The sequence below is a fragment of the Scyliorhinus torazame genome, chromosome 22, assembly GCF_047496885.1.
Source record: "Scyliorhinus torazame isolate Kashiwa2021f chromosome 22, sScyTor2.1, whole genome shotgun sequence".
In the NCBI taxonomy this organism is placed as follows: Eukaryota; Metazoa; Chordata; class Chondrichthyes; order Carcharhiniformes; family Scyliorhinidae; genus Scyliorhinus; species Scyliorhinus torazame.
In genome coordinates, this window is record NC_092728.1 from 105,224,023 (window position 1) to 105,251,652 (window position 27,630).

Genomic DNA, 27,630 nt, shown 5'->3' on the forward strand with positions numbered 1-27,630 from the left:
CAGTCCAAAGCAGTCAAAACTGAAACCCCCTCTCCCCTCACAGCCACAGCACAAGTTACATGATAAGAGACTGAAGCTTTCTTAAAAGAGACACTCACATGACAGTTAGATTAACTTTTGATCTTCTGGGGTTATGGTCGGCAGACTGGGAAGTGGAGTCGAGGGCACAATCAGATCAGCCAAGTCCTTCTTAAATGGTAGAACAGGTGTGATGGGCCAAATGGCCTATTCCTACTTTTTAATGATCTTACAAGACTGATTGCAAGGTTTTGATGCAGCAGGCCCTTCAACAAAATTGGCTCCCCAATGCCCTGCTCACTTTTTAATCCCTCCTACCAGAATACCAAACCTGCCACTTCTTATTGCAATATCTTGTTTTCTTTTAAAAGGAGTACAATCTCCTCAGCCTCCATCTTGTTCTGCAAACTGTTGTGGTTTTTGATCACTCTCCTAATGCCTATCACAAATTTACCATTCGTATCTTTCAATCTGTGTCCTCTTGTCTGTGCTGCTCTGGCATTTACTTTCTTAATCCTGTTGCATATCTTGCATTGCATGAAATTTAACAACACAGGATCAGGCTACTAATGCACCATATGAGCCTCCTCCCACCTTGCTTCATCTCACTTTAAGAGTGAGCAGATCTAACAAGGCACAGCTCCAATGCTAATACTCAGCTCTAAGTCAGAGGTCCTACTCCTGACACCTCGGCACATAGTTGATACTGCAGCGTAGTGCGGTGGGTGTGCTGCACTGTTGGCGGTGCCATCTTTTGGATGAGATGTTAAACGGGGGCCAAGTCTGCCCTCTTGGGTGGATGAAAAAGATCCCGTGGCACTATTTCAAAGAAAAACGGGAGAGTTGTTCCCCCTGCTGCATTTACAAACCGATCTTGCAAATAACCATGGGGTAAATGACCAGCTCACCTTATGTTTAGGGGCTGGTTTAGCACACTGGGCTAAATCGCTGGCTTTTTAAAAGCAGACCAAGTCAGGCCAGCAGCACGGTTCAATTCCCGTACTAGCCTCGGAATGTGGCAACTAGGGGCTTTTCACAGTAACTTCATTTGAAGCCTACTTGTGACAATAAGCGATTTTCATTTCATTCATTTTCATTTCATGTTTTTGGTTATGGCTCGGAGACAAATGCTGGCAAAAGATCGGGAAAGCGCTTGGTGCTATTTTGAAGAGGTGCGGGGGAGGGCTCCCCAATGCCCTGCTCACTTTTTATCCCTCAACCAGAATATCTGAGCATCATCACATTACTGTGTGTGGGAGTTGGCTGTGTACACGCTGGCTGTTGTCTAAATTACATACTGTAAAGACAAATGTGACAGCTTTTCAGAAAGCACTTTGACCTGAGGTCATGAAAAGTGAACATTTTTTAAATCGGTCTGTTCGCTTCTCCCACAGCCATCTTTCAATATCTTTTTTTTTTTGTTCCATCCAGAATCTGAATCTGAAACTTCGTGAAGCTGAGCAGCAGCGACTGCGCCAGGAGGAACTCGAGCGACAGAGGCAGGCGGAAAGCCGGGAGCGAGTGCGGCGGCTGAACTGCATCCAGGAGGAAGTGCTGCACCTGAATATGCAAATTGAGCCCTACTTCAAGCAGAAGGAGCTGGTGGGGCTGGACCTTTCGGGGTACAGTAACCGCGGCAACCAGCTCTGCAGCCTGGTGTCGGGAGTTATCAAGCTCACGTCGGAGGTGTGTGTATTGTGTGATTGAGGCCAGGCACTGACTACTGTTAAGAGTCAGAAAGGTAGTGGATTTCTGGACTGTCTGGAATATGTTCGAGATGCAACAAGAGGACGGGCAATATTAGATTTAGTTATGAGTAAGAGCCCAATTTAATTAGTAGCCTAACATTTACCAAACGGTGATCACAACATGATTGAATTCAGTGTAGCGTTTGAAAGTGAAAAACACGATTCGGATACGCGAATTCTAGACTCTGGTAAGGCTGACTTTAACTGGGTGAGGTAGGAACTGTCCATGGTAAACTGGGAAGATTTATTTAGATGAATATTTAAGGAAACATTTAACGAGATACAGAGCGAGTATATACCCCTGAGAGGAAAAGGCTCCGCTCCTCAAAAATAACAGACATGGACAACGAAAGAGGTTAGGGACAGCATAAAACTGAAAGAAAGAGCAAGACAGCACAGATCTGGTAAAATGGGTGGGTAGAAGGACCAGCAAAGGGTCACACAGCAGCTTCGAAAAGCTACTAAAAGGGATTTTGATAGGAAACTTACAAGGGGCTTCAAAATCAATAAGAAGAAATGTTATAGTTATATAAAGGGAAAGCGGGTGGTGAAGAGCAATTAGGCCCACTAAAAGCTGAAAATGGAGATATTGTCAGTGATGATGGGGAAATGGCAGACATGTTGAACAATTACTTTGCCTCAGTATTTACAGTAAAAAGGAGGATAACTTGCCAGAAGTCCAGAAAAAAATAATAGTCGATGGAGGACAGGGACTTCATACAATTAACGTAAATACAGCATCAGTAACTAGGAAATTAATGTAAATAAAGAGTGAATATCCAGGACCTGATGGTTTCCATCCGAAGGTGTTAAAGGAAGTGGGGGAACACATTGCAGATACCCTAACTAATCTTCCAGAGTTCCCTAAATTCAGGAGTAGACGACCTGGGTTGGAAAATTGTACATTTCACTCTACTTTTTATGAAGGCGGAAACCAGGCAATTACAGACCGGTTAGCCGAACATCTGTGGTGGGGAAATTGCTGCCATCTATAATAAAGGATGGGGTAACTGAGTACATTGAAAAATATTGGTTCATCAGGGAGAGCCAGCATAGAATTGTGAAGGGAAGGTCATGCCTGACTAATCTTATTGAATTTTTTGAAGAGGTGACTAAGGTAGTGGACAGGGGAATGTCTATAGATGTCATTTATATGGACTTCCAGATGGCATTTGATAAAATCCCACACAAGAGACTGTTAACTAAGCTGGAAGCCCACGGAGTTGAGGGCAAATTATTTACATGGTTAGGAAATCGGTTGAGTGGCAGGTGACAGAGTGGGGATAATGGGTAATTACTCTAATTGGCAGGGGTGACTAGTGGTGTACCACGGGGATCTGTGTTGGGGCCTCAGTTATTCATAATATTCAATAATGACTTGGATAATGGCATAGAAAGTCATAAACCCAAATTTGCAAATGATGCAAAGTTAGGTGGCATTGTAGACAGCTTAAATTATACCATAAAATTGCAAGGAGATATTGACAGACTAGGTGAATGGGCAAAATTGTGGCAGATGGAATTTAATGTAAGCAAGTGTGAGGTTATCCATTTTGGACCAAAAAGAATCAAGCAGAGTACTTTCTAAATGCAAAGAGGTTAGGTACAGGGATGTCCAATGATACAGGGATGTCCAAAGAGACGGGTTATGCTGCAGCTATACAAAACCCTGGTTAGACCCTGCTTTGTAGTCGCTGTGAGCAGTTCTGGGCACCACACCGTAGGAAGGATATTTTGGCCTTGATACTGGATTACAGGGGTTGAGTTACGAGAAGAGATTACCCTTGGATCTGTTTTCGCTAGAACTTAGAAGTTATGGGGTGATCTGATCGAAGTATTCAGGATATGAACAGGGAAAGTTGGGATAGATAAAGATAAACTATTTCCACTGGTTGGAGATTCTAAAACTAAGGGGCATAGTCTAAAAATCGTTAATAATAACCTTTATTAGTGTCACAAGCAGGCTTACATTGACACTGCAATGAAGTTACTGTGAAAATCCCCTAGTGGCCACATTCCGGCACCTGTTCGGGTACACCGAGGGATAGTTCAGAATGTCCAAATTACCTAACAGCACGTCTTTCAGGATTTGTGGGAAAAAACCCATGCAGACACTGGGAGAAGGTGCAGATTCCTCAGGCAGTGACCCGGGAATCAAACCCGGGTCCCTGGCGCTGTGAAGCAGCAATGCTAACCACTCTGCTAACGTGCCGCCCCACTATTAGTCATCTCTGCCTTTAGCTGCCTAGATCCTAGTGTGTCTTCGCCTTCTTTTAGATGTTCTTTAAAGACTATCGTTTTGACCAAGTTATTGATCAGCCATTCAAATATCTTTTTAAGGCGTTTGGTGTTAAATGTTGTTTGGTAATGCTCCTGTAAAGTACTGTGGGGCATTTTACTAAGATAAAGATGCAATGTAGATGCAAGATGTTGATTTTAGTGCCATGGGGGTGATGAGGAGAAATTAGCCAGTCTTCGTGATACTCTCTATTCTATTGAATATATGTGTGTGTGCTCCAGACTGTTGATCAGGCTTGCCTATGATTCTTAACTTTTCCATCATCGTTCAATAGCTAGTTGACGTTCAGTGTTGAGGCATTGTTGAAAATAATTGCTGGAGACTTCCCAGTACCCATGGAAACCTAACATAGAATGGAGTCAACATCTTTGAGAGATGGGAGTGAGAACATTAGATTTCTTTGAAGCTTGGCTTGAAGCCTCTTGGCTAACAGGCTGATTCAAAGGTTTTGTTCTGCCAGTTTGTGGGTTCAACAAGCATTTCGACAATGTCTTTTAATATAGTTAATCATCCCAAGGCGACTTCACAAGAGCATATTAAACACAACTTGACATCGAGCCAAGATGGAACTGTGGTATATAAAAGCAAAATGCTGCAGATGTTGGAAATCTGAAATAGAAATAGAAAATGCTGGATAAACTCAGCAAGTCATGTAGCATCTGTGGAGTGAGGCAGATTTAACATGTCTGATCTAAGCGATCCTTAAAGAAAGGTGGAAATTATATTGTTGGAAAGGGAGCGGAGGAGGTGAGGTGGAATAGAAGACCAGGGATAGGTTGGGGCAAAGAAGACATTGACAAATTTGTCATGGACATGAGACAAAGGGGAGTGTTAATGGTGCCATTAAGGAATGAAGCATGCTAATGGTGGCAAAAGGTGAAATAGCAGAATGTGTTGATGGTAGCAACTGGGTGGCCAAGTGGTGGAGGGATGAGGTTGTGTAGGGTCAGGCCAGGGAGCTGAATAAGATCTGACAAACTACAAAGGGTGATGAGGGGAGGGTGGTTAAGATGGAGGGGAAGTTTATTGTCGAGTTCCTTGGTCCAAAGATGTGCGGGTTAGGTGGATTGGCCATGCTAAATTGCCCATAGTGTCCAAAATTGCACTTAGTGTTGGGTGGGGTTATGGGGATAGGGTGGAGATGTGGACCTTGGGTAGGGTACTCTTTCCAAGAGCCGGTGCAGACTCGATGGGCCGAATGGCCTCCTTCTACACTGCAAATTCTATGAAATGACTCCAGAAGGCTATAGATTCAAAGAGTTAAGTTCCAAGGAGTTTCTTGAAGGCAATTTGTTGAAAAACAAAAGATTTTAGATTGATCATTGTTTTAATGGTTACCATTATTTTGTTGAATTTTTGTGAATGGGGAGGAGCAGCAGCACAAACTGCTGTTCCACACCGGGTTCATCTGTGGTATTTAACATACAAGTTGTTGTGCAGCTTTCGAGGAATGACAGAGTAGGCATTTAGCCCTTCAGGCCATTCATTTAGATCGTGGTTGTTCGGTATCTTGACTTTTCTCATCCTAGAACTTGCCTTCTGGTGAAGGGGAAAGATTAAACCTAACCCAGAAGTGTACAGGGGCGGCACGGTAGCGCAATGGTTAGAACTGCTGTCTCAAGGCGCCGGGGGCTCTGGTTTGATCCCGGCCTCGGGTCACTGTCCATGTGCACATTCTTCCCGTTTCTGCATGGGCGCCACTCCCACATCTCAAAGATGTGCCCAGTGATAAATTAAACGTTCTTTTTTATTTCCCTCATTCTTCCATCTTTCCCTCGGGGGCAATTTAGCATGGCCTCTACCTAACCTGCACATTTTTGTGTTGTGGGGGTGAGACCCACGCAGACACGGGGAGAATGTGCAAGCTCCACAGATAGTGACCCGGGGCCACGATTGAACCCGGGTCCTCGGTGCCATGAGGCAGCAGTGCTAACCACTGTGCCATCGTGCCACCGCCCCTGCATTCTGGATTCTTAAATATATTCTGAACTCACTTTCTTTAGCCTATTCTCAACTCACTTGTCCCTCTGCAGGGTGGAGTTCCACATCAGGAGGATATTCTGAATGCAGAGCGAGCCTTGCTGCAAATGCGAGGACTGATAACCGAGATGCATGAGAAAATTGCTGCTGCAGCTGCCGAGAAAAAGAGGATAAAGGAGGAGGAGGAGAAGGCACTTCAGAAAAAGCAGGAAGTCAAAGCCGAACCGGTAAAGCCTGTCCCGCAAGAGAAAACCAATCGTAAAGAAGGTAATTGTCAAGGTAGCCCTAGTGTGAAAATCTGGTCGTTTGTGGAGGGGCTGGGTTCAATGTTGGCAATCCAGAGGTGGCAGGAGTGGAGAACATTGGACCTCCTGGTCCTGAGAGACTGGAGCCACAGTGCTCTGTTGACGCTGCAACTTTATTTTCCGACTCTTGTGTGCCCGGGGAAGTGGTCAAGTGTTGCCTGTGGATAGTAGGTGTTCTTCACCAATACCCTGCAACTTTTTTTATTTTTCTTATTATGAATTTAGAATACCCAATTCACTTTTTCCAATTAAGGGGCAATTTAGCCAACCCACCTACCCTGCACATCTTTGGGTTGTGGGGGCGAAACCCACGCAAACACGGGGAGAATGTGCAAACTCCACATGGACAGTGACCCAGAGCCGGGATCGAACCTGGGACCTCGGCGCCGTGAGGTTGCAGGGCGAACCCACTGCGCCACCGAGCTGCCCTCAATATCCTGCAACTGGAGCACAGGGAGGAGAAAGAATGGTTCAGCGTGCTCTTGACTGAGCCCATTTGATACACAAGCCAGGTTTAAATTCAGTTGCCTAAAGAGGGAGCAGGCACTGCTGCTTCCAAAATGGAAGCAATTTGGCATTTTACTCATCTTTTTTGAATGATCTGTTCCCCGCCACCGTTGGAGTCAATTTCAATCTGAAATGTGAAAATCATTTTTATGTTTTCAGACCTTTGCCTGAGTTCTTTACTGCAGTGCGTTTTCATCAATAAATGTGACGATAACGTTATTAGATTGTCACTTACAAACTAAATTGGTTCTTGCCAATTTGCAGAATAGTGTGGATAGACTAATAATCCAGAGACTGAATTTGCATTCAGGTTTGAATATCTATATACTGGAAATGTCTCTCTTGGGTTTAGCTTGCACCAGGTTTGTTTGACTTATTCTCTGTCTGCCATGGATCAGTTGCTTTCACTCCCGCCTCTGAGTAACAAGGTTCCAGATACAAGTTTCACTCCAGGGCTTGAGTACAGAAGCCAAGGCTGATGCCTCTGGGCAATACTTAGGAGGCAGTGAACAGCCATGGGAGATGTGTCCTGGAGATGAGGGATTATGAGTGGGTGTAAAAGATACAACGGTGTCATTTCAGTGAAGAGCAGGGGAGCTGTCTCCAATATTTATCTCCAACCAACATCCGGAAAACCGATGAAATGAAAATGAGATTATTTGGTCATTATCATAAGAACATAAGAACTAGGAGCAGGAGTCGGCCATCTGGCCCCTCGAGCCTGCTCCACCATTCAATGAGATCATGGCTGATCTTTTGTGGACTCAGCTCCACTTTCCGGCCCGAATACCATAACCCTTAATCACTTTATTCTTCAAAAAACTATCTATCTTTATCTTAAAAACATTTAATGAAGGAGCCTCTACTGCTTCACTGGGCAAGGAATTCCATAGATTCACAACCCTTTGGGTGAAGAAGTTCCTCCTAAACTCAGTCCTAAATCTACTTCCCCTTATTTTGAGGCTATGCCCCCTAGTTCTGCTTTCACCCGCCAGTGGAAACAACCTGCCCGCATCTATCCTATCTGTTTCCTTCATAATTTTATATGTTTCTATAAGATCCCCCCCTCATCCTTCTAAATTCCAATGAGTACAGTCCCAGTCTACTCAACCTCTCCTCGTAATCCAACCCCTTCAGCTCTGGGATTAACCTAGTGAATCTCCTCTGCACACCCTCCAGTGCCAGTACGTCCTTTCTCAAGTAAGGAGACCAAAACTGAACACAATACTCCAGGTGTGGCCTCACTAACACCTTATACAATTGCAGCATAACCTCCCTAGTCTTAAACTCCATCCATAAAACCAGAAGACATAGGAGCGGAAGTAAGGCCATTCGGCCCATCGAGTCCACTCCACCATTCAATCATGGCTGATTTCAACTCCATTTACCCGCTCTCTCTCCTTAGCCCTTAATTCCTCGAGAAATCAAGAATTTATCAACTTCTGTCTTAAAGACACTCAACATCCCCGCCTCCACCGCCCTCTGTGGAAATGAATTCCACAGACCCACCACTCTCTGGCTGAAGAAATTTCTCCTCATCTCTGTTCTAAAGTGACTCCCTTTTATTCTAAGGCTGTGCCCCCGGGTCCTAGTCTCCCCAGCCAATGGAAACAGCTTCCCTACGTCCACCCTATCTAAGCCATTCATTATCTTGTAAGTTTCTATTAGATCTCCTCTCAAACTCCTAAACTCCAATGAATATAATCCCAGGATCCTCAGACGTTCATCGTATGTTAGGCCGACCATTCCTGGGATCATCCGTGTGAATCTCCGCTGGACCCGCTCTAGTGCCAGTATGTCCTTCCTGAGGTGTGGGGCCCAAAATTGCTCACAGTATTCTAAATGGGGCCTAACTAATGCTTTATAAAGCTTCAGAAGTACATCCCTGCTTTTATATTCCAAGCCTCTTGAGATAAATGACAACATTGCATTTGCTTTCTTAATTACGGACTCAACCTGCAAGTTTACCTTTAGAGAATCCTGGACCAGGACTCCCAAGTCCCTTTGCACTTCAGCGTTATGAATTTTGTCACCATTTAGAAAATAGTCCATGCCTCTATTCTTTTTTTTCCAAAGTGCAAGACCTCGCACTTGCCCACGTTGAATTTCATCAGCCATTTCTTGGACCACTCTCCTAAACTGTCTAGCAAGTCCCCCTAGCAATGAAGGACAAAATTCCATTTGCCTTCTTAATCACCTGTTGCACCTGTAAACCAGCTTTTTGCGACTCATGCACTAGCACACCCAGGTCTCTCTGCACAGCGGCATGTTTTAGTAAAGCTGTTTGTGGTAGGATGCGTATTGGCTGCTGTATTTCCTGCATCACAACCGTAACTACTCTTCAAAAGCACTTCTTTGACTCTAAAATGCTTTAAGACATCTGGAAGTTCCCACCCCACCTTTTGTTTAAAACTGATTCTGAAATCTGCTAACCTTTGATTAAGTTCAAGATGAATAATCTGTTTTGTAATTTTTTAAAAAATTAAATGACAGGGCTGCAGGTAAAGGCAGATTCCAGCACCATGCAGTGGTACCAACAGTTGCAGGATATGTGTGATCAGTGTGCAACATCTATTAATGATCTTAACAACAGCAAGGATTTCAAGGTAAAATAATGTCACGTTCTCCTGTTTAAATTGATGTGTGTTTGTGGTGCCTGATCTCAACTCTGTTGACATTGATAGCAAAATCTAGATCACTTAAGAACAGGGGTATCATTCTCGACTTTGACATTTTAACTTGATGCCCACCAGTGTTTGGGACAGAGTTCCAGATTTCTACTATCCTTTGTGTGAAGGAGTGCTTCCTGGCATCGCCCCTGACAGCCTAGCTCTAATTTTAAAATGATCCTCTTTGTTCTGGACTTCCCCCAGCATGGCAGTCATTTTCTTTCTCTCTGTACCCTATCAATTCCTTTAATCATCTTGAACAGCTCAGTTCGTCGTCTTTACTCAAGGGATCTAGTTTGCACAATCTGTTCTCACAATTTAACACTTTTACCTCCGGTATCGTTGCACGTAGGTTGTTGGGGCATGGAATTCCCTACCAGAAGCAGTGGTAGAAGCAGATTTCGAGACAAGTTGGTAACTTTTTAAATGCCGGTGCTTGCCCAAATTTTCGAGAGCTGGTGTGATCATAATGGTCTCCATCTGTGCTGTTTGGTTGTATGAATGTCTTGGCCTGTAATATCAACATCACGAAGCATTTGCTGAAACGTTGGTCTTGCAGTGGCACAAAGTAGGTTCGCGGGTTTTACTCTTGCTGCTAAGTCAGGGTGATGCTCTGTTCTGTGAGTAAGGGTTCTAAAATCTGTCTGCTTGATTGACGTCTCTGTATGGCTAAAGTGTTCAGAAAGTCATAAGATTCAGATTTCAAACTATCTCGCTGTTTATAGTTCCCTTGTCTGTCTTTTGCAAGAACAATTACAAAGTCCGACAAAATAACTTTGTTTTTAAAAAGCTTTAAGCATTAAGTGGCGGGATAATGAGGTATTCCCAAAGAAGGTTACATGTGAATTCATTTTCAGGTGAAGAAGATTAAAATGGACCTTCAAAAAACGGCAACTATTCCTGTTGGCCAGATCTCCTCCATTGCAGGTGAGTGGAGATCATTCCCGAGACTCGTTTTGTCAATTTAACAATGGCATACTTTATACATTTAGCATTATTGTTTCTCTCTCTCTCTCTCTCTCTCTCTCTCTCTCTCTCCTCCCCCCCCCCCCCCCCCCCCCCCCCCCCCCCCCAAAAACCAAATCACGTTCCATAAGTCCTTCTGATGTTTACCACCGCATATCCAGGTTTGATTTCTTTGTCCCTTGCTATTTGATACCGGTTTTCTAGCGTCTTTTTCTCTGTTACTTCCCCACCTCTACAGAAGGTATCACTCCTCCAGAAATTGTGTGTTTCCAGGAGCACTAGTTGCTCTCCTTGTGCTGAAATGGACATTTTCTCTTCACGAACACTGATCTTTGGTCGCTGTCCGAAGGAGAAGGGCGACCAAAGACAACTGAGGCTGGTCCTGTGTCCATAGAATTTACAGTGCAGAAGGGAGCCATTCGGCCCATTGACTCTGCACCGGCCCTTGGAAAGAGCACCCACCCAAGCCCACACCTCCCCAATCCCCATTCGGCCCATTGAGTATGCACCGGCCCTTGGAAAGAGCACCCACCCAAGCCCACACCTCCCCCAATCCCCGTAACCCCAACTAACCTTTTTTGGACACTTGGGGCAGTTTAGCATAGCCAATCCACCTAACCTGCACATCTTTGGACTGTGGAAGGAAACCGGAGCACCCGGAGGAAACCCACGCAGAAACGGGGAGAACGTGCAGACTCTGCACAGACAGTGACCCAAGCCGGGAATCGAACCTGGGACCCTGGAGCTGTGAAGCAACTGTGCTAACCACTGTGCTACCATGCTGCCCTGTGCTTGAACCTTGAATCCACACGTGCACCCCAACGAATACCAAAGGGCGACAACCGGCTGGTATTTCTCTGATGCTGGCTTCAGGACTCGTACTCCTACCCTGGCTGAGATCATCTCACCTCACTGGGGACTGAACTTGGGGAGTTTCATGCTCCATAGTGGTTCAGCTATTATGTGTGTAAATCTGCTTTCTGAGCATTAACTAATTTTACCTTTATCCTTTTTTTTTAACTGAACACTATCTGTCGTCTAGATCTAAATCCTTCAGTCTGAATAATCTTCATCTTCTGTGCTTACCTTGTGAAATGAGAGCTATCAAAAATGTCAGTGGTCTCAAGTAGAGCAAAACTGATTTTGTAATGCAGTATGAATTATTTTTTACTCTTCGTGGGATATGGGCGTGGCTGGCTAGGCCAAAATTTATTGCCCATCCATATTTGCCCTTGAGAAGGTGGTGGTTGCTGCTGCCTTGAACCACTGCAGTCCATGTGTTGTAGGAACAGCCAGGGTGCTGTTAGGAAAGGAACTCTAGGATTTTGACCCAACGACAATGAGGGAATGGCGATATATTTCCAAGTCAGGATGCTTTGTATGTTGGAGAGGAACTTTCAGGTGGTGGTGCATTTGCTGCCCTTGTCCTTCTAGATGGTAGAAGTCATGGATTTGCAACATGCTGTCCAAGGAACAGGATTGTAACACTTGCACTTCATACAATCATAGAATTTACAGTGCAGAAGGAGGCCATTCGACCCATCATGTCTGCTCCAGCCCTTGGAAAGAACATCCTGCCCACGCCCACACCTCCACCCTATACCCGTAACCCAATAACCCCACCTAATCTTTTTGGATACTAAGGGCAATTTGACCAATGACCAATCCACCTAACCTGCACATCTTTGATCTGTGGGAGGAAACCGGAGCACCCGGAGGAAACCCACACAGACACGGGAGAATGTGCAGACTCCGCACAGACAGTGACCCAAGCCGGGAATCGAACCTGGGACTCTGGAGCTGCGAAGCAACTGTGCTAACCACTGTACAGACTGTATAGTTGAATTTTGGGAAGTCTGTTTCCCGGGGTGATTATTAGCTGTAACCTGGTTTGATGCATGTTTGTAATAAAATACATTTTTTTTTTTTAAATTAAAAAAAAATGCTAGTGCTTGAACCGTGAAAGATAATTCAAGTAAATTCTCCATTGTTTTTTCTCCAGGGTCTCACCTCCGTGAAATCTTTGACAAAATCAATAATCTGCTGATGGGCAAGCAAATACCATCAGCTGGGAAGTTGGTGTCAATTTCTCAGCACCCACAAGGGCAGGACTTTGTCTGTTACAAACTGGCAGAAAAATTTGTGGTGAGTGAGTAAATTATTCTTGAGGTGCAGTCACAGTGGTAGTGCAGGAAATATGGAAGTCCGTTTGAGCGCAGTACGAACAGTAACGAGGTAAATGACCAGAATTTTAAAAATCATGTTGTCGAGGGATGAATATCGGCCTGGACTCCAGGGAGAGCACTCCTGCTCCTCTTCAGAGTAATGCAATGGAATCTTCTCCGTCTGCCTGAAATGAAAAATGAATGAAATGAAAAATGAATGAAATGAAAACCGCTTATTGTCACAAGTAGGCTTCAAATGAAGTTACTGTGAAAAGCCCCCAGTCGCCACATTCCGGCGCCTGTTCGGAGAGACTGGTACGGGAATTGAACCGTGCTGCTGGCCTGCCTCGGTCTGCTTTCAAAGCCAGCGATTTAGCCCTGTGCTAAACCAGCCCCTCGTAAACGACCTGAGCGGCCGAGTGGAGCTTCCGTTTAATGTTTTATTTGAAAAGCTGCACCTCCAGCAGTGCAGCTCTCCCTTGGTGGACTGCACTCGGAGTTGGGTCACAAAAATAGTTAACTCAAATTACCCCTTTGTTCCTCACTCTTTAGAATTCCTTCTCCCGCTTCCACCGACCCCGATTTAGTTACACAATCATTGCTGTTTTGTGGGATCATGCAAAATGGCAGACCGTTTTGGCTGGTGTAATGATAGTTAATCGTTCATTGTAAGTGGAACATTTTGAGATGTGATCAACGTTTATTACAGATGGGTGCTGTTCAGGAGTGAAACAATAAGGTAGATTTCACAGTATTCTAGTATGAAATGGTGCAGGAGGAGGCCATTCAGCCCATCATGCCTGTGCAGCTCTTTGGTAGAGCCTTCCAATCTGTCTCGCTCCTCTGCTCTTTCCCATTGCCTTGTAAATTGTTCTCCTTGAAGTATTTATTTAATTCCCTTTTACAAGTTACTGGTGAAACTGCTTCCAATGCCTTTCCAGGCGGGGTATGCCAGATGACAACAGATTTGGGCAGATTCCTTACTCTCCTATGAATTTTCAGGTTAAATCTAATTACCATCTGAAGATTATCATAAGTGGGTCCCAACTTTCATGCCAAAGGGATCCAAGGCAGGTATAAAATGTCTTCAGTATCGAACGGAAAAACGAGTCCAATGTTAGTTTTAATTTTCTCCATTATTACTCCAGAAACAAGGCGAGGAGGAAGTAGCGTCTCACCACGAAGCTGCATTTCCAATAGCAGTCGTTGCTTCAGGGATCTGGGAGTCTCACCCGAAAGTTGGCGATCTTTTCTTGGCCCACTTGCACCGAAAGTGCCCCTACGCAGTACCGTTTTTCCCTTCGTGGAAAGACGGGCTACCAATGGAAGAATACCAAAGGTAGAATTCCCTGAACAACATTGTCCTCAGAACTGCAAGCATAACTGACCTGATATCTGCTTCTATCCACCAGGTGGTTATTTGTTGAAGCCAATCTGGTATGTAAAATCTGCCAACTGCGAGACACTCTTTAAATTGCCAGTTTAATGCTGTGAATCTGTGTGCCAGGTTGTTCCACCTCCGTGAAGGAAATATTGATTTTGCTTGTCTTCCCTGTGAAATTCCTGATACAGGTTGCAACTGACAGTAACCTGAAGACGTTGGGGCACTATTTTGTTTTGTTCCTGATTTTAGAAAGCCATTTGCAATCTGATTTTCCTTGCCACGTTTCACAAAATTAAAACAATTCAGTAGCAAATTAATTAACTTTTGATTATGGAATGAGAATTTTTTTTTTAGTCCTCTAGCTGCTAGCTAATGTTCTAATTCTTGCCTTCACCCCTCTGCTGTCGAGCCTCGATTGCAATTAGCGTTGGTAGATGGCTGAATTTGTCTATCTGCTCATTCCAAGAATGGATATTTTCTAAAACTCCTTCCAATTCCTTCATATTATTGCAATTTCTTTCTGTCTTGTCCTCTTCTGGTCTTTCATCACAAAATTAGAAGATTAATAAAGAAAACCATTCCTTGGATTTAGTCTTCTAGAAAAAGACCGTATTTCCCGTAACAGCCTCCCCGAACAGGCGCCGGAATGTGGCGACTAGGGGCTTTTCACAGTAACTTCATTTGAAGCCTACTTGTGACAATAAGCGATGTTCAAATACCACCATCACACCATCTAATTGTTTCCTAAATGATTCTCAAGTTTCAACTTCCACCCATACAAAAATCTATTAATTTATTCTTTACAGTTAAACCACGATCTAACTGCATGATGGAATAGGATTAATGGGCCGAATGGTCTTCACATGTTTCCACATCAGTACTAAATTTATTTAGGTTGAAACTTATCCTATTCCCTTATGTGAAATCAGTTTTTCACTCTACCGTCTCCATATTATTTGCCGGATTGTATCCCTCCCCAAAGCTGGCTCGTTTGTGTGTCCTGAAAGACAGCCTGTTTCAGTTAATTCTCCTTCCATGGGAAGAATGGGTTTGATGAGAATAATTTTACTTTTTAAAATAACATTAAAGTACCCAATTCATTTTTTTTACAATTAAGGGGCAATTTAGTGTGGCCAATCCACCTACCTTGCACATCTTTGGGTTGTGGGGGGGTGAAACGTTGGGTAGTGGGAGAATGCGCAAACTCCACACGGGCGGTGGCCCGGGTCCGGGATCAAACCTGGGACTTCGGCGTGGTGAGGCAGCAGTGCTAACAACTATGCCACCATGCCGCCCCTGAGAATAATTTGACTTTGTGCTGCTATTCTTCATGCATCATGCTGTGGAGAGAGGAGGGGCAGAAGATTTGTATATTCGCTGTTGCTGTGCAATTAAAGTCTGAACCTTTTTTCTTCTGCAGGTTATTGGGGTATCGAGTACTGGACAATGGTGTTGAGCAGCAGGACAACTTTTTGAAACGGATATCTGGGATGGTCCGTCTGTATGCAGCCATCATGCTGTTAAGATGGCCCTATGGATCAAAACAAGCTGTATGTGCCATACCAAAATGCTGCACTTCGGTTTCCCAAACATAAGCTATTATTGTCCAAATCTGAATCAATTCGGATGAGCATTTTTTTCCCGCCAAAGGATAGGGGGTGACGGTGGCATAGTGACAATGCCACTGGACTAATAATCAAGAGACGGCGGCTAATCCTCTGGGGCATGGGTTCTATGGCCACTGATGGGAGTTTCAATTCAATCAACAAACCTGGAATGGAAAACTAGTCTCCGTAATGGTGATCATGAAACTGAAACCATCATCAATTATTGTAAAAGCCCACCTGGTTCATTGATCTTCTTTAGGGAAGGAAATCTGCTGTCCTTTCCTGGTCTGGCCGACATGTGACTTCAGTTTCACAGCAAAGTTGACTCTTAACTGCTCTCTGAAGTGACCTATCAAGCCATTCAGTTCAAGGGCAATTAGCGATGGCTGACGGCCACACCCACATCCCAGCAAAACTAATTTTTCAAAAGAGCAGTGCGACAGCCAGCATTGTTCATTGTTTTTTGAATGATTGTTAAGAAGGCTGCATTCTACCACAATATAAATTTGAGATTGCTTTTTTTACAGCACAGAAACAGGCCATTCGACCCAATAGGTTCATGGCAATGTTGATGCTCCATGCAAACCTCCCCTTACCTGGTAAAAGGGAAATTGTGTTTGACAATTGTTTTTTATTTAAAAAAAAGAGTTCTTTGATGTAACAAGCAGGGTGGATAAAGGGGAACCAGTTAATGGAGTGTCTTTGGATTTCCAAAAGTCCATCCATCAGATGCCACATAAGGTTACCACACAAGATTATGGTGTTGGGGACAGGGGCTGATATATTAACATGGTGGAAGGACTGACTAACTAACAGGAAACAGTCAGGATAAATGGAACATTTTCAGTTTTGTGAGTGGAGTGCCATAGGGATCAGTGCTGGGGTCTCAACTATTTACAGTCTGAATTAATAACTTGGATGAAGTCAAACCTGCTGTTGATATTAAAATAGGAAGCACCAAGTTGTAAGGATGCAAAGAGTCTACAAAGGACATAGGTTAAGGAAAGTGTCAAAGGTTTGGCGGATGGCGTATAATGTGGGGAAAACATGACGTCCGCTTTGGCGGGAAGAATAGAAAAGCAAAATATTATTTAAATGGGGAGAGACTGCAGAATGCTGCAGTGCAGAGGGATCTGGGTGTCCTCTTCGATGAATCTTAAAACGTTTACATGCCATTACAGCAGGTTAATAAGGCAGGCAAATGGAATGCTCGCCTTTTTTGGGTTGAGCATATCACTGACAATGCCAGCATTTGTTGCTTTGGTCAGCACCTCTGTCTTTTTAGCAAAAATAACCTGTTCAATCTGTTCTGATAGGTGTAATCCCTTAGTTAATTATTATTTTATCACCTTTAACTGTTTGGAAATCTGCGCTTTTCTGTTGAATTATCTAATCTGGCTGCTTGGACTGTCAGGATGGGCTGGAGGGGAATACGTTTTCCTACATAAACAAAAGAGTCTCACAGGTAGTTGAAATTTCACCTTGTATGCTTCTGTGTATTGAGATTTATTATTTTGGTGCTTTAGGTTTTTTTTTAAGATTGAGAAGAGGTGGTGAGGCCCAGCGCACAGTTGCTTTCTGATTGTTTAACCCATCCTTCCAGAAAACCATTACTTGTCTTGTCAACCCATTTATTTGCCTGCTTCAACAAGTCTTCTTGACCCCCACCCCTCCACCCCCAAGTACTTTTTCTGTAAAAAATTTTTTTTAAATTTAAACATAAAATGTCATTGGGGCTGCCCTGTGTGATACCTATACTGATAAATTACTTAGCTGGACAGTGCTGAAACAGGCCATTTGGCCCAACTAGCTTCTGCTGGTTCTTATGCTCCATACAAACCAACTCATCAAACTCTTGTCAGCATATCCTTCTCCCTTAGGTACTTACCTAGTTTCCCCCTATTATTTACCCCGGACACTCTCACAAGAACAGACAAGAAATAGGTGCAGGAGTAGGCCACATGGCCTGTTGAACCTGCTCCACCATTCACTCTAATCGTGACTGATCTTGGGTTACAGCTCCACTTTCCTGCTCACCCATATCCCTCGATTCCTTGAGAGACCAAAAATCTGTCTGTCCCAGCCTTAGGCGTTTTCAACGATGGGGCATTGACAACGCTATGGGGTTGAGAATTGCAAAGATTCACAACCCTTTGAGTGAAGTAATTTCTCCTCATCATGGTCCTAAATGATCAACCCCTTATCATGGGACCCCGTGTTTTAGATTTCCTGGAAACAATCTCTCCACGTCAAACCCCTTCGGAATCTTGTATGTTTCAGTGCGATCACCTTTCATCGGCCCACATTACCCAACTGCTCATCATATGACAACCCAGGGAGCAATATAGTGAACCTCCTGGTTTAACACAGGGCTAAAGAGCTGGCTTTTAAAGCAGACCAAGGCAGGCCAGCAGCACGGTTCAATTCCCGTACCAGCCTCCCCAAACAGGTGCCGGAATGTGGCGACTAGGGGCTTTTCACAGTAACTTAATTTGAAGCCTACTTGTGACAATAAGCGATTTTTATTTCATTCCACAGTACCACCTCCAGTACAAGTATATTCTTTCTTAAATGTGGAGACCAAAACTGTATCCAGTACTCCAGATGTGACCTTGCCAAAACCCTGTGCAATTGCAGCAGTAATTCTTTACTCCAATCCCCTTGCTATACAGGCAGACATGACATTTGCTTTCCTAATTGCTCGCTGTACGAAGCGCAGCCAAGTCTCGGAACATCAACACTTACAAAATTTTCACTTTTTAAAATATATTCTCTACCCTGTTAAACCCCTTTCTATTATGTCACAGGTTAGCCTTCTGATTTCAAGGGGCCCCCACCTATTCCGTCTTTTTCTGAGTCTTTCAAATGATTTGAAGTTGACGTAATCAATATTTAATTTTTTCTTCTGTGCCTAGGAGCATCCTCATGGGCTGAATTACGCTTGGCGCTGGCTGGCTCAGATGTTGAATATGGAACCTCTGGCTGACATTACTGCTACGCTACTCTTTGACTTTTTAGAGGTAAATTGCTGTTTGCGCCGCAATGTCATTCACCAGCACCTTCTATTTGAAACGTTAAGCGTATCTCCACAACGTCCAGCATATCTGTTAATGCTGTCTCCAGTGCAGATAAAATTCACGGGAATGGTTCCAGGGATGAGGGATTTCGTTGTGAAGATTGGCGATTTTAGGACCGCATGGTTCGGTTGGAGCAGCAATTGGATGCACTTAGGAGCATGCAGGTGGCGGAAAGCGTCATAGATCGCAGTTATGTAAATGTGGTCACACCCAAGGTGCAGGCAGAGAAATGGGTGACCACCAGAAAGGGCAGGCAGTCAGTGCAGGAATCCCCTGTGGTTGTCCCCCTCTCGAACAGGTATACCCCTTTGGATACTGTCGGGGGGATAGCCTATCAGGGGAAAACAGCAGCAGCCAGAGCAGTGGCACCACGGCTGGCTCTGATGTTCAGAAGGGAGGGTCAAAGCGCAGAAGAGCAATAGTAATAGGGGACTCTATAGTCAGGGGCACAGATAGGCGCTTCTGTGGACGTGAAAGAGACTCCAGGATGGTATGTTGCCTCCCTGGTGCCCTGGTCCAGGATGTCTCCGAACGGGTAGAGGGCATCCTGAAGGGGGAGGGCAAACAGGCGGAGGTCGTTGTACATATTGGTACTAACGACATAGGCAGGAAGGGGCATGAGGTCCTGCAGCAGGAGTTCAGGGAGCTAGGCAGAAAGTTAAAAGACAGGACCTCTAGGGTTGTAATCTCGGGATTACTCCCTGTGCCACGTGCCAGTGAGGCTAGAAATAGGAAGATAGAGAAGCTAAACACGTGGCTAAACAGCTGGTGTAGGAGGGAGGGTTTCCGTTATCTGGACCACTGGGAGCTCTTCCGGGGCAGGTGTGACCTATATAAGAAGGACGGGTTGCATCTAAACCGGAGAGGCATAAATATCCTGGCCGCGAGGTTTGCTAGTGTCACGCTGGAGGGTTTAAACTAGTATGGCAGGGGGGTGGGCACGGGAGCAATAGGTCAGAAGGTGAGAGCATTGAGGGAGAACTAGGGAATAGGGACAGTGGGGCTCTGAGGCAGAGCAGACAGGGAGAAGTTGCTGAACACCGGGTCTGGTGGCCTGAAGTGCATATGTTTTAATGCAAGAAGTATTACGGGTAAGGCAGATGAACTTAGAGCTTGGATTAGTACTTGAAACTATGATGTTGTTGCCATTACAGAGACTTGGTTGAGGGAAGGGCAGGATTGGCAGCTAAACGTTCCAGGATTTAGATGTTTCAGGCGGGATAGAGGGGGATGTAAAAGGGGAGGCGGAGTTGCGCTACTGGTTCGGGAGAATATCACAGCTGTACTGCGGGAGGACACAGAGAGCAGTGAGGCTATATGGGTAGAGATCAGGAATAAGAAGGGTGCAGTCACAATGTTGGGGGTTTACTACAGGCCTCCCAACAGCCAGCGGGAGATTGAGGAGCAGATCGGTAGACAGATTTTGGAAAAGAGTAAAAACAACAGGGTTGTGGTGATGGGAGACTTCAACTTCCCCAATATTGACTGGGACTCACTTAGTGCCAGGGGCTTAGACGGGGCGGAGTTTGTAAGGAGCATCCAGGAGGGCTTCTTAAAACAATATGTAGACAGTCCAACTAGGGAAGGGGCGGTACTGGACCTGGCATTGGGGAATGAGCCCGGCCAGGTGGTAGATGTTTCAGTAGGGGAGCATTTCGGTAACAGTGACCACAATTCAGTAAGTTTTAAAGTACTGGTGGACAAGGCTAAGAGTGGTCCTAGGATGAATGTGCTAAATTGGGGGAAGGCTAATTATAACAATATTAGGCGGGAACTGAAGAACCTAGATTGGGGGCTGATGTTTGAGGGCAAATCAACATCTGACATGTGGGAGGCTTTCAAGTGTCAGTTGAAAGGAATTCAGGACCGGCATGTTCCTGTGAGGAAGAAGGATAAATACGGCAATTTTCGGGAACCTTGGATAACGAGAGATATTGTAGGCCTCGTCAAAAAGAAAAAGGAGGCATTTGTCCGGGCTAAAAGGCTGGGAACAGACGAAGCCTGCGTGGAATATAAGGAAACTAGGAAGGAACTTAAGCAAGGAGTCAGGAGGGCTAGAAGGGGTCACGAAAAGTCATTGGCAAATAGAGTTAAGGAAAATCCCAAGGCTTTTTACACGTACATAAAAAGCAAGAGGGTAGCCAGGGAAAGGGTTGGCCCACTTAAGGATAGGCAAGGGAATCTATGTGTGGAGCCAGAGGAAATGGGCGAGGTACTAAATTAATACTTTGCATCAGTATTCACCAAAGAGAAGAAATTGGTAGATGTTGAGTCTGGAGAAGGGTGTGTAGATAGCCTGGGTCACATTGAGATCCAAAAAGACGAGGTGTTGGGTGTCTTAAAAAATATTAAGGTAGATAAGTCCCCAGGGCCTGATGGGATCTACCCTAGAATACTGAAGGAGGCTGGAGAGGAAATTGCTGAGGCCTTGACAAAAATCTTTGGATCCTCACTGACTTCAGGTGATGTCCCGGAGGACTGGAGACTAGCCAATGTTGTTCCTCTGTTTACGAAGGATAGCAAGGATAATCCAGGGAACTACAGGCCGGTGAGCCTTACTTCAGTGGTAGGGAAATTACTGGAGAGAATTCTTTGAGACAGGATCTACTCCCATTTGGAAGCAAATGGACGTATTAGTGAGAGGCAGCATGGTTTTGTGAAGGGGAGGTCGTGTCTCACTAACTTGATAGAGTTTTTCGAGGAGGTCACTAAGATGATTGATGCAGGTAGGGCAGTGGATGTTGTCTATATGGACTTCAGTAAGGCCTTTGACAAGGTCCCTCATGGTAGACTAGCACAAAAGGTGAAGTCACACGGGATCAGGGGTGAGCTGGCAAGGTGGATACAGAACTGGCTAGGTCATAGAAGGCAGAGAGTAGCAATGGAAGGATGCTTTTCTAATTGGAGGGCTGTGACCAGTGGTGTTCCACAGGGATCAGTGCTGGGACCGTTGCTCTTTGTAGTATATATAAATGATTTGGAGGAAAATGTAACTGGTCTGATTAGTAAGTTTGCAGACGACACAAAGGTTGGTGGAATTGCGGATAGCGATGAGGACTGTCAGAGGATACAGCAGGATTTAGATTGTTTGGAGACTTGGGCGGAGAGATGGCAGATGGAGTTTAATCCGGACAAATGTGAGGTAATGCATTTTGGAAGGTCTAATGCAGGGAGGGAATATACAGTGAATGGTAGAACCCTCAAGAGTATTGAAAGTCAAAGAGATCTAGGAGTACAGGTCCACAGGTCATTGAAAGGGGCAACACAGGTGGAGAAGGTAGTCAAGAAGGCATACGGCATGCTTGCCTTCATTGGCCGTGGCATTGAGTATAAGAATTGGCAAGTCATGTTGCAGCTGTATAGAACCTTAGTTAGGCCACACTTGGAGTATAGTGTTCAATTCTGGTCGCCACACTACCAGAAGGATGTGGAGGCTTTAGCGAGGGTGCAGAAGAGATTTACCAGAATGTTGCCTGGTATGGAGGGCATTAGCTATGAGGAGCGGTTGAATAAACTCGGTTTGTTCTCACTGGAACGAAGGAGGTTGAGGGGAGACCTGATAGAGGTCTCCAAAATTATGAGGGGCATAGACAGAGTGGATAGTCAGAGGCTTTTCCCCAGGGTAGAGGGGTCAATTACTAGCGGGCATAGGTTTAAGGTGAGAGGGGCAAGGTTTAGAGTAGATGTACGAGGCAAGTTTTTTACGCAGAGGATAGTGGGTGCCTGGAACTCGCTACCGGAGGAGGTGGTGGAAGCAGGGACGATAGTGACAACTAGGGGCAACTTGACAAATACATGAATAGGATGGGAATAGAGGGATACGGACCCAGGAAGTGTAGAAGATTGTAGTTTAGCCGGGCAGCATGGTCGGCACGGGCTTGGAGGGCCGAAGGGCCTGTTCCTGTGCTGTACATTTCTTTGTTCTTTGTTTGTTCTTTGACAGTATTCCTTTGAGAAAGAAAGGCTGAGAGGAGATTTGATAGAAGTATCAAAATCATGAGGGGCCTGGACAGGCCAGCACGGTGGTGCAGTGGTTAGCACTGCTGCCTCATGGTGCCGAGGTTCCAGGTTCAATCCTGGCTCTGGGTCACTGTCTGTGTGAGGTTTGCACATTCTCCCCGTTTCTGCGTGGGTTTCGCACATTCTCCCCGTTTTGCGTGGGTTTCGCCCCCACGACCCAAAGATGTGCAGGGTAGGTGGATTGGCCACGGTAAATTGCCCCTTAAGCCGGTCCACCATCTGCAAGGCACAAGTGATGGAATACTCTCCTCATCATGGCCCTGGATGAGTGCAACTCCAACAACACTCAAGAAGCTCAACACCATTCAGGACTAGCCATATAAATACTGTGGTGACAAGAGCAGTCCAGAGGCTGGGATTCCTGTGGTGCATAACTCATCTGTCTCCTCCAAGCCTGTCCACAACCCACAAGGACAAGTCAGGAGTGTGATGGAATACTCTCCTCTTGCCTGGATACATACAGCTCCAACAATACTCGAGAAGCTCAGTGCCATCGAGGACAAAACAACCTGCTTGATTAGCACCCCTTTGACCAACATTCATTCCTTCTAGCACCAAATCGCAATACCATCCAGGACACAGCCCACTTGATTGGCACCTCTTCCACAAACATTAACTCCCTCCACCACTGATGCACAGTGACAGCGGTGTGTACCACCCACAAGATGCACTGCAGGAACCCACCAAGGCTCCTTAGGTAGCACCTTCCAAACCCACGACTACTACCATCTAGAAGGAGACGGGCAGCAGATACATGGGAACACCACCTGGAAGATGCCCTCCAAGCCACTTGCCACCCTGACTTGGAAATATATCAGCCGTTCCTTCTGTCGCTGGTTTAAAATCCTGGAACCCCCCCTCAACAGCAGTGTGGGTGCACCCGCATCACATGGACTGCTGAGGTTCAAGAAGGCTGCTCACCACCGCCACCTTGAGGGCAATTGAGGATGGACAGTGAATGCTGGCCTAGCCAGCGAAGCACCCACATCTCTTGAATGAATAAAAAGAAAATGCATCAATAATACAAGTATTGATGCTGAAACGTTGCTAGTGATAATGAGCTGATTGGATTGGGTTCAAGGCTTATGGTAATGTGCAATGGACCAGATTGAAATGATTGACTGCTTCTGTCATAATATCCACTCATGTATATAATGAGATTCAGACAGGCAGTGATTGACACACAGGATAACCAATGACCACACACGACACAGAACAACCAATCACCAAACAGGACAGTGCCACTATAAAAAACACAAGGCATTAAGACTCTCCCTCTTCTCACAGGATACAGCTACAGACTAGTTAGAGTGCACAAGGCCGTGAGCACCATCTCTATGTGACAGAGAGCTAATCTGGTCAAGCCAGTCAGAGGTTATCAGTTTAGATTAATAGAGTGTCAACCCACAGCAGATTGTGTACAGCAACCAGCAGGTTCAATAAAACAGTGTTGGACCATCTCCTGTGTCGGAAGCCTGTTTCTAGTCTTACTTCATCCAGTTGCAATCAACGTTAAACCAACTCAAATAACACATCAGCTTCCTCATGCTATCATTTGTTATAGATTTTAACTTGGTTTGGAACTGGAGAGGGAGTTTCGCATACAAATGAGTAAATAATAGCCAATATTTTATGTTCTACTTAGTGCTCAATAACTGGACTTTAAAGTCCGACACAGGAAATATTTAAAGTTGAGGGAAATGTTTAAAAAAAAATATATAGGGCTAACCATCAACTGGAAAAATGGATCCCATCACATCAAAATCCCTGGTGTATTTTTCTTGTCAGTTTATTCTCTATCGACATCAGGCCGAAAAATAATGTCTTGCTAAATCTGAAGCTTTCTGCAGCAACTCATCTACAAAAGCGAGGAAGTGATGCTGAACTTGTGACAATAAAGATTATTATTATACAAGAAGGCTTGCATTAACACTGCAATGAAGTTACTGTGAAAATCCCCTGGCGCCTGTTCGGGTACACGGAGGGAGAATTCAGAATGTCCAATTCACCTAACAAGCATGTTATTCGGGACTTGTGGGAGGAAACCAGAGCACCCGGAGGAAACCCACGCAGACACTGGGAGAACGTGCAGACTCCGCACAGGCAGTGATCCAAGCCGGGACTCGAACCTGGGACCCTGGAGAGGTGAAGCAACAGTGCTAACCACTGTGCTACCGTGCCGCCCATAAGGTGCAGCCGTGCGACCCAGATGTGACTCGAACCCACCATCCCCAGCTCTGGAGGCTGATGCCTTATCCATTAAGCCACTGGGTCACCACAACAATCTGCTCATTGGGCCTCATTTGGATTATTGTGTTCAATTCTGAACATCACACTTTAGGAAATATGTCATGGCTTTGGGGAGAGTGCAGAGATTTACTAAAATGATACCAGTGATGAGGAACTTCAGAGATGGTTACGAAGAGATCTGGTGGAGGTTTTCAAAATCACGGGGATTTTGATAGAATGAATAAGGTAAAACTGTTTTCAGTAGCAGGTGACTTGGTAACCAGAGGACACAGTTTTAAGATATTTTGGCAAATAACCAGAGGTTCATTTTTTTGTTAATTCAGCGACTCATTGTGATCTGGAGTACGCTGCCTGAAGTGCCGGTGGCTGCAGATTCAATAATGGAATGGGATATATTTTTTAAAAGAACATACTTGAAGGGCTTTGGGAAAAGAGCAGGATGGTCAGACAAATTGAATAGCTGTCAAAGAACTGACACGGGCGTATGGGCTGAATGGTTTCATCTGAGCTATGTAATCTGATGCAATTCCATACGAGACCATGTTACACTGAGCATTTCACTGTGTCTGCTATCATTTCCTTCCTCAACAGGTCTGTGGCAATGCCTTGATGAAGAAGTACCAGAACCAGTTCTGGAAGATGATTCTACTGATCAAGAACGACTACTTTTGCAGGTAAGAAACTCATGATCGTAGACTCATAGAATGATTTGACTGCAGAAGGATGCCATTAGCTTTGTTGAGCCTAGGCCGACTCTTTGCAAAAACAATTTAGCTAGTCCCTCTAGTGATGGAGGAGGTTGTCTGTCTCTTACTTATCTGCAACCTTGTAAAATATATATAGAAGGTCTACATTGCCATTAATTTGCCGACATTGAATTGCTGGTACGAAGAAAAATAACTTTTATGTCTAGCTCCTTTCACGACCTCGAGCTGACTGAAATTGGTTGAAAGAACAGGGGAATTGTCCCTGACGTCTTGGCCAATATTTATCTCTCAACCAACATCACTAAGAAAGCAGATTCTGATCAATATCATAATGTTGCTTGTGGGAACTTGGTGTGTTATGATGAATGTTGGAATTGTTACACATTGTATTGTATGTATCTGGTGCATTCATGGTTAAAAGCCTGGGTTAGCACGTGACTGCTGCATTAATATATATTTTTTAATACTTGGTTTAAAAGGCCAGCAGACGCTGGGGCTACAGAAGGGATAATTAAAGCATCGTAAAAGTAAGGTCATAATTAGACGGCACGGTGGCGCAGTGGTTAGCCCTGCTGCCTCACGGCGCCAAGGACCTGGGTTTGATCCCGGCTCTGGGTCACTGTCCGTGTGGAGTTTGCACATTCTCCCCGTGTGTGCGTGGGTCTTACCCCCACAACCTAATAAACTGTGCAGGGTAGGTGAATTGGCCACGCTAAATTGCCCCTTAATTGGAAAAAAAAAAATTGGATACTCTAAATTTATTTTTAAAAATAAGGTCATTATTCATTCTAATCATCTATATTGTTTACCAAATTAGGGCTAATGGAATTTTGTTTATAGAAAAAGATTCCCTGGGGAAGTAGATATTTCGATACATTGTGTTTAGCCATGGTAAGATGTTCATAAACCCAGTTAGTGGGATAGAGATTATAGAATCCCTGCAGTGCAGAATGAGGCCATTTGGCCCACCAAGTTTGCACCGACGCTCCGGAGGAGCAGCCCACCCAGGCCCACTCCCCTATACTCGTGACCCCACCTAACCTTTGGACACTAAGGGGCAATTTAGTGTGGCCAATGGACCTACCCTGCACATCTTTGGGTTGTGGGGGGTGAGACCCACGGGGAGAATGTGCAAACTCCACACGGACAGTGACCTGGGGCTGGGGTTGAATCCGGGTCCTCGGCACCGTGAGGCAGCAGTGCTAACCACTGTGACACCATGCCTGCTGTAGTTTAACACGGGCGATAATCTGCAGGCTGTTTCCTGAAGGATCTCTGTGTATCTCTCGAGGCAATTTATCCAAGACATCTTGGACTGAATGCAAGATGGCACTGGAGCATGGCGACTCTCTGTGAGCTCTCTCAACCAGACCACTTTCTTTTCTCTCATCACCGATCTGACCTACTAAAACTCTTTTCCACCTCATATAAAATTAATAATAACGATCGCACAAGCTTGCCATCTTCCCATTGATTCTGTATACACCTGCTGCCTCAGAAAGGCAGACAGCATTGTCAGAGACCCCTCACACCCAGTCTTTGACCTCTTCCAGACCCTTCCATCAGGCAGAAGTCTGAAGACCCGCACATCCAGACATAGGAACAGCTTCTTCCCCACAGCTACAAGACTCCTCAACGACTCCCCCTCGGACTGATTGGTTACCTGTAAGAACGCTATTCACGACGCCCTATGCTGTTCTTGTTTGGCCCTTGTTCCGCACTGTAACCATCACTATTTGTTGATGCACCACTGTCAATGTACTCTGTCTATTATTCTTTTGTCTACTATGTACGTACTGTGTACGTTCCCTCGGCCGCAGAAAAATACTTTTCACTGTACTTCGGTACATGTGACAATAAATATCTATCAATCAACTTCTCTGTACAGCAAGTATTCCCGGGTTTTCTAGCTGTATTTAAGAGTGGTT

General features: G+C 45.0%; 1 protein-coding gene across 1 annotated transcript in view; it reads left to right on the top strand.

Moving 5' to 3' along the window:
* The window catches only part of gle1 (GLE1 RNA export mediator), a 59,867-nt gene that overhangs the window by 15,189 nt on the left and 17,048 nt on the right, over positions 1 to 27,630 (top strand). The window contains exons 6-14 of the mRNA XM_072488825.1: positions 1,450 to 1,704; positions 6,099 to 6,312; positions 9,351 to 9,463; positions 10,384 to 10,453; positions 12,495 to 12,637; positions 13,806 to 13,996; positions 15,462 to 15,591; positions 18,564 to 18,668; positions 25,587 to 25,669. Of these exons, the coding sequence (XP_072344926.1) occupies positions 1,450 to 1,704; positions 6,099 to 6,312; positions 9,351 to 9,463; positions 10,384 to 10,453; positions 12,495 to 12,637; positions 13,806 to 13,996; positions 15,462 to 15,591; positions 18,564 to 18,668; positions 25,587 to 25,669 (1,304 nt within the window). The remainder of the gene's footprint in view (positions 1 to 1,449; positions 1,705 to 6,098; positions 6,313 to 9,350; positions 9,464 to 10,383; positions 10,454 to 12,494; positions 12,638 to 13,805; positions 13,997 to 15,461; positions 15,592 to 18,563; positions 18,669 to 25,586; positions 25,670 to 27,630) is intronic.